General features: G+C 40.4%; 1 protein-coding gene across 3 annotated transcripts in view; it reads left to right on the top strand.

Moving 5' to 3' along the window:
* NUP155 (nucleoporin 155kDa) overlaps positions 1–12,064 on the top strand; it is a 76,765-nt gene that overhangs the window by 31,723 nt on the left and 32,978 nt on the right. For all 3 annotated transcript variants that reach the window (XM_011999404.1, XM_011999394.1, XM_011999413.1), the window contains exons 13-20: positions 1,838–2,008; positions 3,530–3,640; positions 5,172–5,266; positions 6,027–6,115; positions 7,190–7,252; positions 7,772–7,919; positions 9,893–9,959; positions 11,757–11,872. In XM_011999404.1, the coding sequence (XP_011854794.1) occupies positions 1,838–2,008; positions 3,530–3,640; positions 5,172–5,266; positions 6,027–6,115; positions 7,190–7,252; positions 7,772–7,919; positions 9,893–9,959; positions 11,757–11,872 (860 nt within the window). The remainder of the gene's footprint in view (positions 1–1,837; positions 2,009–3,529; positions 3,641–5,171; positions 5,267–6,026; positions 6,116–7,189; positions 7,253–7,771; positions 7,920–9,892; positions 9,960–11,756; positions 11,873–12,064) is intronic.

Below are 12,064 nucleotides of genomic sequence, written 5' to 3'. Positions count from 1 at the left end.
AGGCTGGAGTGCTGTGGCCGGATCTCAGCTCACTGCAAGCTCCGCCTCCCAGGTTTACGCCATTCTCCTGCCTCAGCCTCCCAAGTAGCTGGGACTACTACAGGCGCCTGCCACCTCGCCTGGCTAGTTTTTTGTATTTTTTTAGTAGAGACGGGGTTTCACTGTGTGAGCCAGGATGGTCTCGATCTCCTGACCTTGTGATCCGCCCGTCTTGGCCTCCCAAAGTGCTGGGATTACAGGCTTGAGCCACCGCGCCCAGCCTTTTTTTTTTTTTTTTTTTAATTTGGCAACAGAGTCTTACTCTGTCACCCAGGCTGGAATGCAGTGGCACGATCTCAGGTCACTGCAACCTCCGTCTCCCAGGCTCAACAAATTCTCCTGCCTCAGCCTGCTGAGTAGCTGGGATTGATTACAAGCGTGTGCCACCACGCCTAGCTAATTTTTCTATTTTTAGTAGAGACGGGGTTTCACCACGTTGGCCAGGCTGGTCTCAAACTCCTAACCTCAGGTAATCTGCCCGCTCCACCTCACAAAGTGCTGGGATTATAGGTGTGAGCCACCCCACCCAGCCAGTAAAATACAGCTGGTAAAATACTTTTTAAAGGAAAGATAGTATCTTAGCAGATTTAATCAATCCTGGAAACATGGTAGATGGTAGTTATTTGATTGAGAGAATTATAATCTTATTAAAGAGTATTTACAGTTTATCTTGAGAAAAGTTTGCCCTTGTCTTCTAGTACAAACAGATTTATGTATTAGTGTAGAAAATGCCTGCTTATGGTGTACGCAGTGGCTCACGCCTGTAATCCTAGCACTTTGGGAGGCCAAGGCAGGCGGATCACCTGAGGTCAGGAGTTTGAGACTAGCCTGGCCAACATGGCAAAACCCGGTCTCTAATAACAATACAAAAATTAGCCGGGCGTGCTGTTGTACGTCTGTAATCCCACATACTTGGAAGGCTGAGACAGGAGAATCACTTGAACCTGGGAAGCAGACGCTACAGTGGGCTCTGATTACGCCACTGCACTCCAGCCTCGGCGACAGGGTGAGACTCCGTCTCAGGAAAAAAAAAAAGATAATGCCTGATTAGCACTTTGAGAGGCCAAGATGGGCAGACTGCAGGAGCCCAGGAGTTTGAGAACGTCCTGGGCAACACGGTAAAACCCTGTTTATACAAAACATAGAAAAATTAGGCGGGCATGGTAGCATTCTCCTGTAGTCCCAGCTACTTGGGAGGTTGAGGTGGAAGAATCAGCTGAACCCAAGGAGGTCGAGGTTGCAGTGAGCTGTGATCATGCCACCGCACTCCAGCTTGGGTGACAGAGTAAGATACTGTCTCAGGAAAAAAAAAAAAACAAAACCCAGAGGCCAGGTGCGGTGGCTCATGCCTGTAATCCCAGCACTTTGGGAGGCCGAGGTGGGCGGATCACCTGAGGTCAAGAGTTCGAGACCAGCCAGACCAACATGGAGAAACCCTGTCTCTGCTAAAAATACAAAATTAGCTGGCGTGGTGGCATATGGCTGTAATCCCAGCTACTGGGGTGGCTGAGGCAGGAGAATCACTTGAACCCGGGAGGCGGAGGTTGCAGTGAGCCAGGATCACGCCACTGCACTCCGGTCTAGACAACTTCGTCTCAAAAAAAAAAAAGAAAAAAAAAACCCCAGAAAAATACCTGATTAAAAAAAAGATAGTAGAAAATTACGTAATACTTTTGAAAATATTCATGTTAATGTACTATTTGTTAAATTTACTTATTTATTTATTAAGTCTGTAGTTTTTTCTTTTGCATTGTATAACTTCAATATGATGTGTAAAACATTTATTTCTTTTATGTAGATGACAACCCGTGTTGATGGTCATTCCTGGGCTCTTTCTGCGATAGATGAATTGAAAGTAGATAAAATAATTACACCCTTAAACAAGGATCATATTCCAATAACTGATTCACCAGTTGTTGTACAGCAGCACATGTTACCTCCGAAGAAATTTGTTCTCCTCTCAGCACAGGTATGTACGTATTCTGTTAAGGTAGTGACAAAAATAAGCAATATATAATATTTTTGTCAAGTACTCTGAAGTAGTGGCTTAATGGAATCATATCATTTTCTTTTTTTTTTTTTTTTTTTTTTGAGACGGGATCTTACTCATCACCCAGGCTGGAGTGCAGTGGTGTGATCTCAGCTCACTGCAACCTCTCTGCCTCCCTGGATCAAGTGATTCTCCTGCCACAGCTTCCTGAGTAGCTGGGATTACAGGCGCACGCCACCACACCTGGCTAATTTTTGTATTTTTAGTAGAGACGGGGTTTCACCATGTTGGCCAGGCTGGTCTCAAACTCCTGATCTCAGGTGGTCCACCTGTCTTGGCATCCCAAAGTTCTGGTATTACAGGCGTGAGCCACTGCACCCAGCCTTCCTGGTTTGTTATTTGACTTTGTTTATTGAGATTTTTCCCAGCACACAAGCTTGTAAGTAATCAAAATTATCAGTTATTTGATATTTTATTTTATTTATTTTATTTTATTTTAGACAGGGTCTTACTCTCACCCAGGCTGGAGTGTGGTGCACAGTCTTGGCTTACTGCAACCTGTGCCTCCCAGGCTCAAGGAATCCTCCCACATCAGCCTCCTGGGTAGCTGGGATTACAGGCTTTTGCCACCACACCCGGTTAATTTTCGTATTTTCTGTAGAGACAGGATCTCACTAAAGCCCAGGCTGGTCTCAAACTCCTGAGCTCAAGCTATCCACCCACCTCATCCTCCCACAGTGCTGAGATTATAGGCGAGAGCTAATCTACCCAGCCATCATTTGAAATATGTCATAGTTGAAAAGCTTCCTCTCACTAAGGTTTATAAAAGAATCCACTCGTAGTTCCTTTTGTTTATTGATTGGTGCAAAAACAATTGAGGTTTTTGCCATTGATTGCAATGCCATTACAATCAATGCTTTTGTACCAACCGAATACTCAATTGCTTTTGTACCAACCTAATACTATGATGCTTTTGTACCAACCTAATTGGTACAAAAAACCTCAATTGCTTTTGTACCAACCTAATACTATGATGGTTTTATTTTATTCTTTAAGTCGTTTAATCTATTTGGAATTTATTCTGGTATAAGGTATGACTATGTTTTTAGCTTTTTTTTTTTTTGTCTAAATTGATCAAATAGTAGCAACCTGATTAATTAATAATCTAATTGTATTTCTCTGGTTTCAGGGGCAGCTTTGCAGGGGCAATTGCATTAAGTTTTCTTCATAGATACATAGATCTACTGGAGGTTGAGTTGAGATGTAGATGATCCTTTTGACCAGTTGTACTTTTTATATCATGTCAGCCAGTCCTCCTGCCTCAGCCCCCTGATGCGCTGGAAATACAAGTGTGGGCCACCATACCCAGCCTACTTTGTATTGTTGAAGGGTTTTTTTTTTGTTTGTTTCATTTATTTTATCAAATAAGGTAGCAGGGTCTGTTGCTATCAGCCAATCTTGGTAAATCTCTTTTTCATGTTCTTTCTTCAAATTTCTTAGGGGAGCCTTATGTTTCATAAACTTAGACCTGTAGATCAACTGAGGCATCTACTTGTGAGTAATGTGGGTGGAGATGGAGAAGAGATTGAAAGATTCTTTAAATTACATCAGGTAATTATATATACTTTTTTAAAATGTGATGCTATTTTAATCAAACAGTGGGAGTCATAGTTTATGTATATTGGGACTGGAATACTGTAATAAATAGATTTCTTTTTTGAGATTGAGTTTTGCTCTTGTTGTCCAGGCTGGAGTGCCATGGCGCGATCTTGGCTCACCACAACCTCCGCCTCCCAGGTTCAAGCGATTCTCCTGCCTCAGCCTCCCTAGTAACTGGGATTACAGGCATGTGCCAGCACGCCCGGCTAATTTTGTATTTTTAGTAGAGACGGGATTTCTCCCTGTTGGTCAGGCTGGTCTTGAACTCCCGACCTCATGTGATCCACCAGCCTTGGCCTCCCAAAGTGCTGGGATTACAGGCATGAGCCACTATGCCCGGCCATAAATAGATAATCTTAACAATATTCCTTTCTTTGCCTCAGTCACTGTACGTGAACTGACATTTGAAAGCAGGATTAATATAAGTCTTATAGTGAGCTTTCAGATTTTTATTCTCTGTTGTTGATAATTTTTTCTTTTTTTTTGAGACATAGTCTCGCTGTGTCTCCCAGGCTGGTGCAGTGGAGCGATCTCAGCTCACTGCAAGCTCCGCCTCCCAGGTTCACACCATTCTCCTGCCTCAGCCTCCCAAGTAGCTGGGACTACAGGCGCCTGCCATGACGCCTGGCTAATTTTTTGTATTTTTAGTAGAGATGAGTTTTCACTGTGTTAGACAGGATGATCTCGATTTCCTGACCTCAGGATCTGACTGCCTCGGCCTCCCAAAGTGCTGGGATTACAGGCATGAGCCACCATGCCCGGCCTGTTGTTGATAAATTCTTATTGAAGTCTACTAGTAAGTTTCTTGTTCAGGTTATATGATAAATGCCTTTTCATTAAAAGCACAAGACATTTAGGGACAAGTTCTTTTTTGTTTGTTTGTTTTGGCTTAATGACCTGAGGAAGAAACTTGAGGCAACAGTGTAGAGATCTTAGTATTTCAGAGCCATAACTGGAATTGATATGGTTAAAATTGGGATAGTTCAAAGTTAAGTATACAGACCCTGGATTCAAAGCACCTGTGTTAAAAATCCCAGCTCCACCACTGAGGTAAATTACTTGACTTCTCTGGGGTTCGGTTTCCTTATACATTATAATAGTATGTGTTATGAGGATTAATATATGCTAAACTCTTAAAATAGTACCTGACACATGGTAGGTATTCAAAGTTAACACTTATTGTTAATTTCTAGAAAGTAGAAAGACCACAGGAAGAAAATTGGAGACATAAGGTGGAAACTAACTCAGAATCTAGGTGAAAAGGAAAATAGAGCATTCTGTAATCCTAGTGCTTTTGATGAACCTAAAATAAAACCAGTAGTGTTTACTTGTCTTTTTAACACTAACTGATTTCATTTAGTCAGCAAGTATTTATTGAACGCCTGCTCTGTGCTAGATACAGACTTTAATATTGCATCTAGCAGTATACAAATCATTTTAAAAGTTTATATTTAATATAAGGCCAATATTCCTCTTTTTACAGGAAGACCAGGCTTGTGCTACTTGCCTTATTCTTGCTTGCTCCACTGCTGCCTGTGACAGAGAAGTATCTGCCTGGGCTACTCGGGCTTTCTTTAGGTATATGAAAGGTTTTTTGTTTATTTTATTTTTTTTTTTACTGGGCCACTTTTTAAAATGATCTTATTATCAATGTGATAAATTAAAGCCTTGCCAAACAGTTGAGTGACTATGTAGGCAAATTACCAAAATTCATTTGCAAAAGCTGAAATCTGGAGAGATTATAATGGTAATAGAAGCAACTAAATTAGCTTAGTTTATGCATTATTACTTTAACTCTGGACTCTGTTCTGTAACTTCTTGTCTACTTTCTATACTTTGTTCTACCTGTTACTGTCTCATCTATCTTTTTTACTTCCCCAAACACTATGCCAATTCTGCTTAATATGTATCATTAGTATTGAAGGCTTCTGAATTATTTTAAGGAAACTTGGTACCAAAGAGATATTTCTATTTAGAAAATATTTAAGAATTTGAAATGTGATTTTGTTAGAAATGTTTTTTGAAATACTATCTAACCATAACCTAGTGCGAAAATTATAATGCCATTTACTCACAGAGTAAATTCTATGCATTGCATATCTTTTTCTTAGAAGTTATCGGAGTCCCTTATAATTCTTCCTGGTAGCAATTTCAAGTCCATATTTACTGAATAAATATTATAAGTCTTATGCATATATTTTACTGTCAGCACAATACGTTAAAGTCTGTAATGTTTAAAGCATTTATTTGGAAGCTAAGCAGGAAAAGGAACAATTCCAGTTTTTAAGATGGATAGTTTGTTTTACTGAATAAATTCAACCTCTTGTCATAAAAATAGGTATGGTGGTGAAGCACAGATGAGATTTCCAACCACTCTTCCGCCTCCAAGTAATGTTGGTCCCATCTTGGGGTCTCCTGTCTATTCTAGTGAGTATGAAACATTGAAATGAAATTGTTTCTAATCGTTTGAATCTTAGAACCTTTATAGCAATTTTTGTCAATAAACCTTTTCGTTATGTTTTATTTACTGCTACTGTATAATTGATGAATATATCTGTAGATTCTGATTCTTAAAAGTGATCTATTAATATTGAATCCTTAACATAAGGAAGCAAAATAAGATGTGACCAATCATATGTACGTAACTCATTTGGTGTATATTAAGAGGGGAGGCCGGGCGCGGTGGCTCAAGCCTGTAATCCCAGCACTTTGGGAGGCCGAGATGGGCGGATCACGAGGTCAGGAGATCGAGACCATCCTGGCTAACACGGTGAAACCCCGTCTCTACTAAGAAATAAAAAAAATAGCCGGGCGAGGTGGCAGCGCCTGTAGTCCCAGCTACTCGGGAGGCTGAGGCAGGAGAATGGCGTGAACCCGGGAGGCGGAGCTTGCAGTGAGCTGAGATCCGGCCACTGCACTCCAGCCTGGGCGACAGCGCGAGACTCCGTCTCAAAAAAAAAAAAGAGGGAAACAGATGAATGATTTAATAGTAATTAACTCCCACATCAGTGTTTTCCAAGGTGGGAGTTGTTAGAAACTTACTAGGAGATGAGTCCCTAATTCTTGCATATATCGTGGACAATGTAAGTCCTTTTTATGCTTATAAGTAGCTTCTGTGGCCAGGCGCAATGGCTCACACCTGTAATCCCAGCACTTTGGGAGGCCGAAGTGGGCGGATCACCTGAGATTGGGAGTTTGAGACCAGCCTGACCAATATGGTGAAACCCTCTCTCTACTAAAAGTACAAAAATTAGCCGGCCTGTGGTGGCGTGAGCCTGTAATCCCAGCTACTCAGGAGGCTGAGACGGGAGGATCACTTGATCCCAGGAGGCAGAGGTTGCAGCAAGCCGAGATAATGGCACTGCACTCCAGCCTGGGCCACAGAAAGAGACCCTGCCTCAAAAAAAGAAAAAAGAAATACCTTCTGTATCTAATTTTGATCACATTCAAAAGATTGAGATGTTCTTTTCTAAATCTTTATATTCTTCTTTCCCTTTTTAGGTTCTCCTGTTCCTAGTGGTAGTCCCTATCCAAATCCATCCTTTTTGGGAACACCATCTCAGGGTACCTCTTTTCTTTGTTTTGGATTGCTTCTACTGCTCATTTTGAAGTGCTGACATTATGAGTTATCCTTAATGCTTAGTGTGAAAAAGATGAACTTGCCTTATTCCCTTGAAAATAAATATACGCTGTCCAACCAAGTTTTAGCATTTGGATGTGAATGCCTTTATTTAGGAAGAACTCCTCTTATAATATGCCTGGAAAGCCCATTATTTGGGTTCCAGGATTAAATTGGACCCTAAAATCTGTGTAATTAGTTCTGTTTCACTGTCAGCATTACAAGCAGTTATTGCAAGTTTGTTTCCTTTTCGTTCTGCATTGTGAACACTGGCAAGTCTACCTGGGAGTATCCATGCACGTATAAATCTCTCTTCTTATTAAGGAAAACCAAATTAAGTATCTATGTATTTCATTATTTTTGTAAATACCTTTGTGTCTAGATACACAAACTTGGATTATTGAGAATTCTGAATTTTATGGGTTCTGTTTTTAAGATACTTGTTTTTCTTATGTGTGTACAAGGTATACAGCCTCCTGCCATGTCAACTCCAGTGTGTGCTCTGGGAAACCCAGCAACTCAGGCCACAAATATGAGTTGTGTGACTGGACCAGAGATTGTGTATTCTGGAAAACACAATGGTATTTGCATTTACTTTTCTCGGATCATGGGGTAAGTTTGTCATGAAATAATGAACTATTGCTCACCTTGCCCCATCTTGAGTAGTTAATTTTTTTTTTTTTTTTTTTGAGACGGAGTCTTGCTCTGTCGCCCAGGCTGGAGTGCTGTGGCGCAATCTCGGCTCACTGCAAGCTCTGGTTCCCAGGTTCACACCGTTCTCCTGCCTCAGCCTCCCAAGAAGCTGAGACTACAGGTGCCTGCCACCACGCCCGGCTAATTTTTTGTATTTTTTAGTAGAGACGGGGTTTCACCATGTTAGCCAGGATGGTCTCGATCTCCTGACCTCATGATCCACCCACCTCGGTCTCCCAAAGTGCTGGGATTACAGGTGTGAGCCACTGTGCCCAGCCTGGTTAAATATTTTTAACTCTGAATTTGGGATGTCATTTATTCCTATTAAATTTTATTTTTAGCTCACTTTTCGTCAATAAAACTTTTCTATTATTCAGTTTTTATTATCTAACTATACTCATTGCTGTGTTTTATTTCTCTCACTCTCTCATGATCCATGTTTGTGTGTGTGTAGCGTCAAAATACAGTTGTTCCTCAACACGGGTTAGGGGATGCCAACCACCCTTCCTCAGCCTTCATGTAGTCAAAAATTCATGTACAACTTTCAACTTTCTTAATTACTAATAGCCTACTGTCTAGCAGCCTCACTGATAAGTAATCAATTAACACGTATTTTGTATGTTTTTTGTGTTTTCTTTTTTTAACTTTTGCATGATGTAGAAGTGTGGGGGAGTCCAGTAAAAACCAGAAAACCTCCTAGACAAATTCTAAAACAGATGTGACACTGATATTTTGTGTGATATGTATTATACACTATACTCTTACCATAAAGTAAGCTAGAGAAAAAAATTAAGAAAATCATAAGGAAGAGAAAATATATTTACTATTCATTAAGTGGCAATGGATCGTCATAAAAGTCTTCATCCTTGTCTTCACGCTGAGTAGGCTGAGGAGTAGAAAGAGGAAGGGTTGGTTTTGATGTATTGGGGTAGCATAGGTGGGAAAAAATCTGTGTATATGTGGACCCACACAATTCAAGCCTGTATTGTTCAAAGGTCAACTGTATGTCTATATACATATTAATGTACAATGTTGCAAACTTCCCCATAACTCAGTGACATGTGTCTACAGTTCAACAGGGCAGTTCTGTCTTGCTGGGATATTAAGTCTAACTCAAGGATAGGCAATCAGTTGTGAAGTTAAAGAGAGCTCTGCTTATCTTGGCTAGGCTCTCACATGTTCAAGGTTATGTTTTCCAGCTGGTCTAGAACGGCCTAAGCTGAAACAGCTTAGTGGTTCTCCACAGGGTTTCTCATCCTCCAGCAGGCCAGCCAAGGATTATTTAGTTGGTGGTGGCAGGGTTCCTTGAGAAAGAGTAGACACTTGCAAAACCTTTATCCTAGGCTCAGAACTGGCTTACCACTCACTTTTCCACCTTACTCGACCAGAGGGAAGTCACAGGGCCAACCCAGATTTAAAAGGTGGGAAATAGACCACTTTTAGGGGAGAGACATCAAAATCATACTGCAAAGGGGATAGATACAGGGAGGGATAAAGAAATGTGGTTGTTTTTGCAATCAGTCTGTCATATTATCTTAGCTATCGTGCCTAATATATATTTCTCTCAGATTTGAGATGTATGATTTCATTCATCTCATTTGCTTAAAAGTATGAAACAGAACAGAGCCCCTTTGTACATTTCCTGTTTATAATTTATTATACAGAGCCTTTTGATTTTTCTTAAGTAATATTTCATTATCTGAAAAACTTAGGTACATCAGGTATGAAAATTTTCTAGTATTCCATTCTTCTAGATAGCTTAGTAAAATGTTAAAAGAAACCACGGCAAGTTTTAAAAACTGAATAAAGCCATTAAGTTCCTAGAGAGAGAAATTTGTTGTAATTCTTTTTATTTATTTACAGCATAATCATTAAAACATTTTTTGTTCCAGAAACATTTGGGATGCAAGCTTAGTTGTGGAGAGAATATTCAAGAGTGGCAACAGAGAGATCACTGCAGTAAGTCTGTATAATATTACTCTGTTATTTTTGTGTAGCCAGTTGATGGTATAAATGGTTAGATTGTTTCGCATTTGTTGCTATTACACAAATAAGATGGCAAAGGTTATTCTTTTTTTTTTTTTTTTTGAGTCAGGGTCATGCTCTGTCACCCAGGCTGGAGTGCAGAGGCCCAATCTCAGCTTACTGCAACCTCTGCCCTCTGGGGTCAAGTGATCCTCCCACCTCAGCCTCCTGAGTAGCTGGGATTACAGGCGTGCGCCACTATGCCTGGGTAATTTTTGTATTTTTTGTAGAGATAGGATTTCACCATGTTGCCCAGGCCAGTCTTGAACTCCTAGACTCAAGCGAACCACCTGCCTTGCTTCCCAAAATGCTAAGATTATAGGCAGGGGGCCCCAGCGCTTGGCAGGTTATTCTTTTATGTACATGTTTGCGTTCTTGGACAGCAAACTGCTTACCTTCAGGTTTAAATCTCATCTCTAACATTGATTGTCTGAGTATCAGTAAATTACTTAACATTTCAGAGCCTGATACCTCATGGTAAAAGAAGGGGAGAAGTATATCTCCCTCATAAGGTGTCGTGAGGGATAATTCCAGAAACTTAATATTGTTCAAAATTTACTATGTAATACTTTGACATATATATGAACAAAAACTCCATGGACCCAGCACTAATTTCCATGAATTGGCATGCTTTACAGACTGCTTTTTGCTCTTGTTGCCCAAGCTGGAGTGCAGTGGCGGAGTTTCGCTCTTGTTGCCCAAGCTGGTGTGCAACGGCACAATCTCGGCCCACTGTAATCTCCGCCTTCTGAGTTCAAGCGATTCTCCTGCCTCAGCCTCCCGAGTAGCTGGGATTACAGGCGCGCGCCACCATGTCCAGCTGATTTTTTGTATTTTTAGTAGAAGCAGGGTTTTACCGTGTTAGCCAGGCTAGTTTCGAACACCTGACCTCAAATGATCTGCCTGCGTTGGCCTCCCAAAGTGCAGAGATTACAGGCGTGAGCCACTGTGCCCAGCCCAAATATATTTTTTAATTGTGAGGCTCTTAAAGTTCATGAGTTGGGCACAGAGGCCCGTGCCTGTAACCCCAGTGCTTTGGAAGGCTTGAGCCCAGGAGTTCAGGACCAGCCAGGGCAACATGGCCAGATCCCTTTTCTACAAAATAAAATAAGATTAAAATTAGTCAGATGTAGTGGCATGTGCTGGTAGTTCCAGCTAATTAGGAAGCTGAGACAGGAGGATCACTTGAACTTAGGAGTCAAGGCTGCAGTAAGATATGATCCGCACCACTACACTCCAAGGCAACAACAAGACCCTCTCTCTCAAAAAAAAGAAAAAAAGTTCAAGTTTCTAAGAATAAGAATGTATTTGTCTAACACAGTATGTGATTCCATTTATATGAAGTTTAAAAACTTGCAAAATTAATCTATGTTGATAGGACTAAGAAAAGTAGTTACCTCAGAGGTGGGATGACTCATGGCTACAAAGGAACATGGGAAACTTTCTTTGGTGTTGGAGATTTTCTGTATTGTGGTCTAGGTAATGACTATACAGAAATATATAAAAGTAATCAAGATATTTTCTTAATATTTGTATTTTACTGTAAATTATGCATCAGTGTTACTGGCAGGAGAGGAAGTATGTAAGCATTATTGGATCAACAGGTGTGAATTGATGCAAGAAATAACTTTATAATTTATAGAGATAGTCATTTCAAAATTAAAATTGTTTATATTATAGCTATACAGAGGGTGTGTTTTTAAACTTTTGAAAATTCTTTCATTTTTACAGATTGAAAGTAGTGTTCCCTGCCAACTGCTAGAGTCAGTGCTACAAGAACTAAAGGGTTTGCAGGAATTTCTAGACAGAAATTCCCAGTTTGCAGGAGGACCATTAGGAAATCCAAAGTAAGAATATATAAGGTTTATTAATTCATCTTTTTCTTTTCGTTGTATTTTTTGTTGAGATAATTTGCATACTATAAAGTTGGTCCTTTTAAAGTGTCCAGTTTAGTATTTTTAGTGTATCTACAAGGTTATGCAACCATCACCACTGTCTGATTCCAGAACATTTTCATCACACCGAGAAGAAACTGTGCC

Source organism: Mandrillus leucophaeus, unplaced genomic scaffold (genome assembly GCF_000951045.1).
Source record: "Mandrillus leucophaeus isolate KB7577 unplaced genomic scaffold, Mleu.le_1.0 Scaffold1165, whole genome shotgun sequence".
NCBI lineage: Eukaryota > Metazoa > Chordata > Mammalia > Primates > Cercopithecidae > Mandrillus > Mandrillus leucophaeus.
Note: the sequence above shows the minus strand (reverse complement) of the source record. Positions and strands in the feature narration are given on the sequence as shown.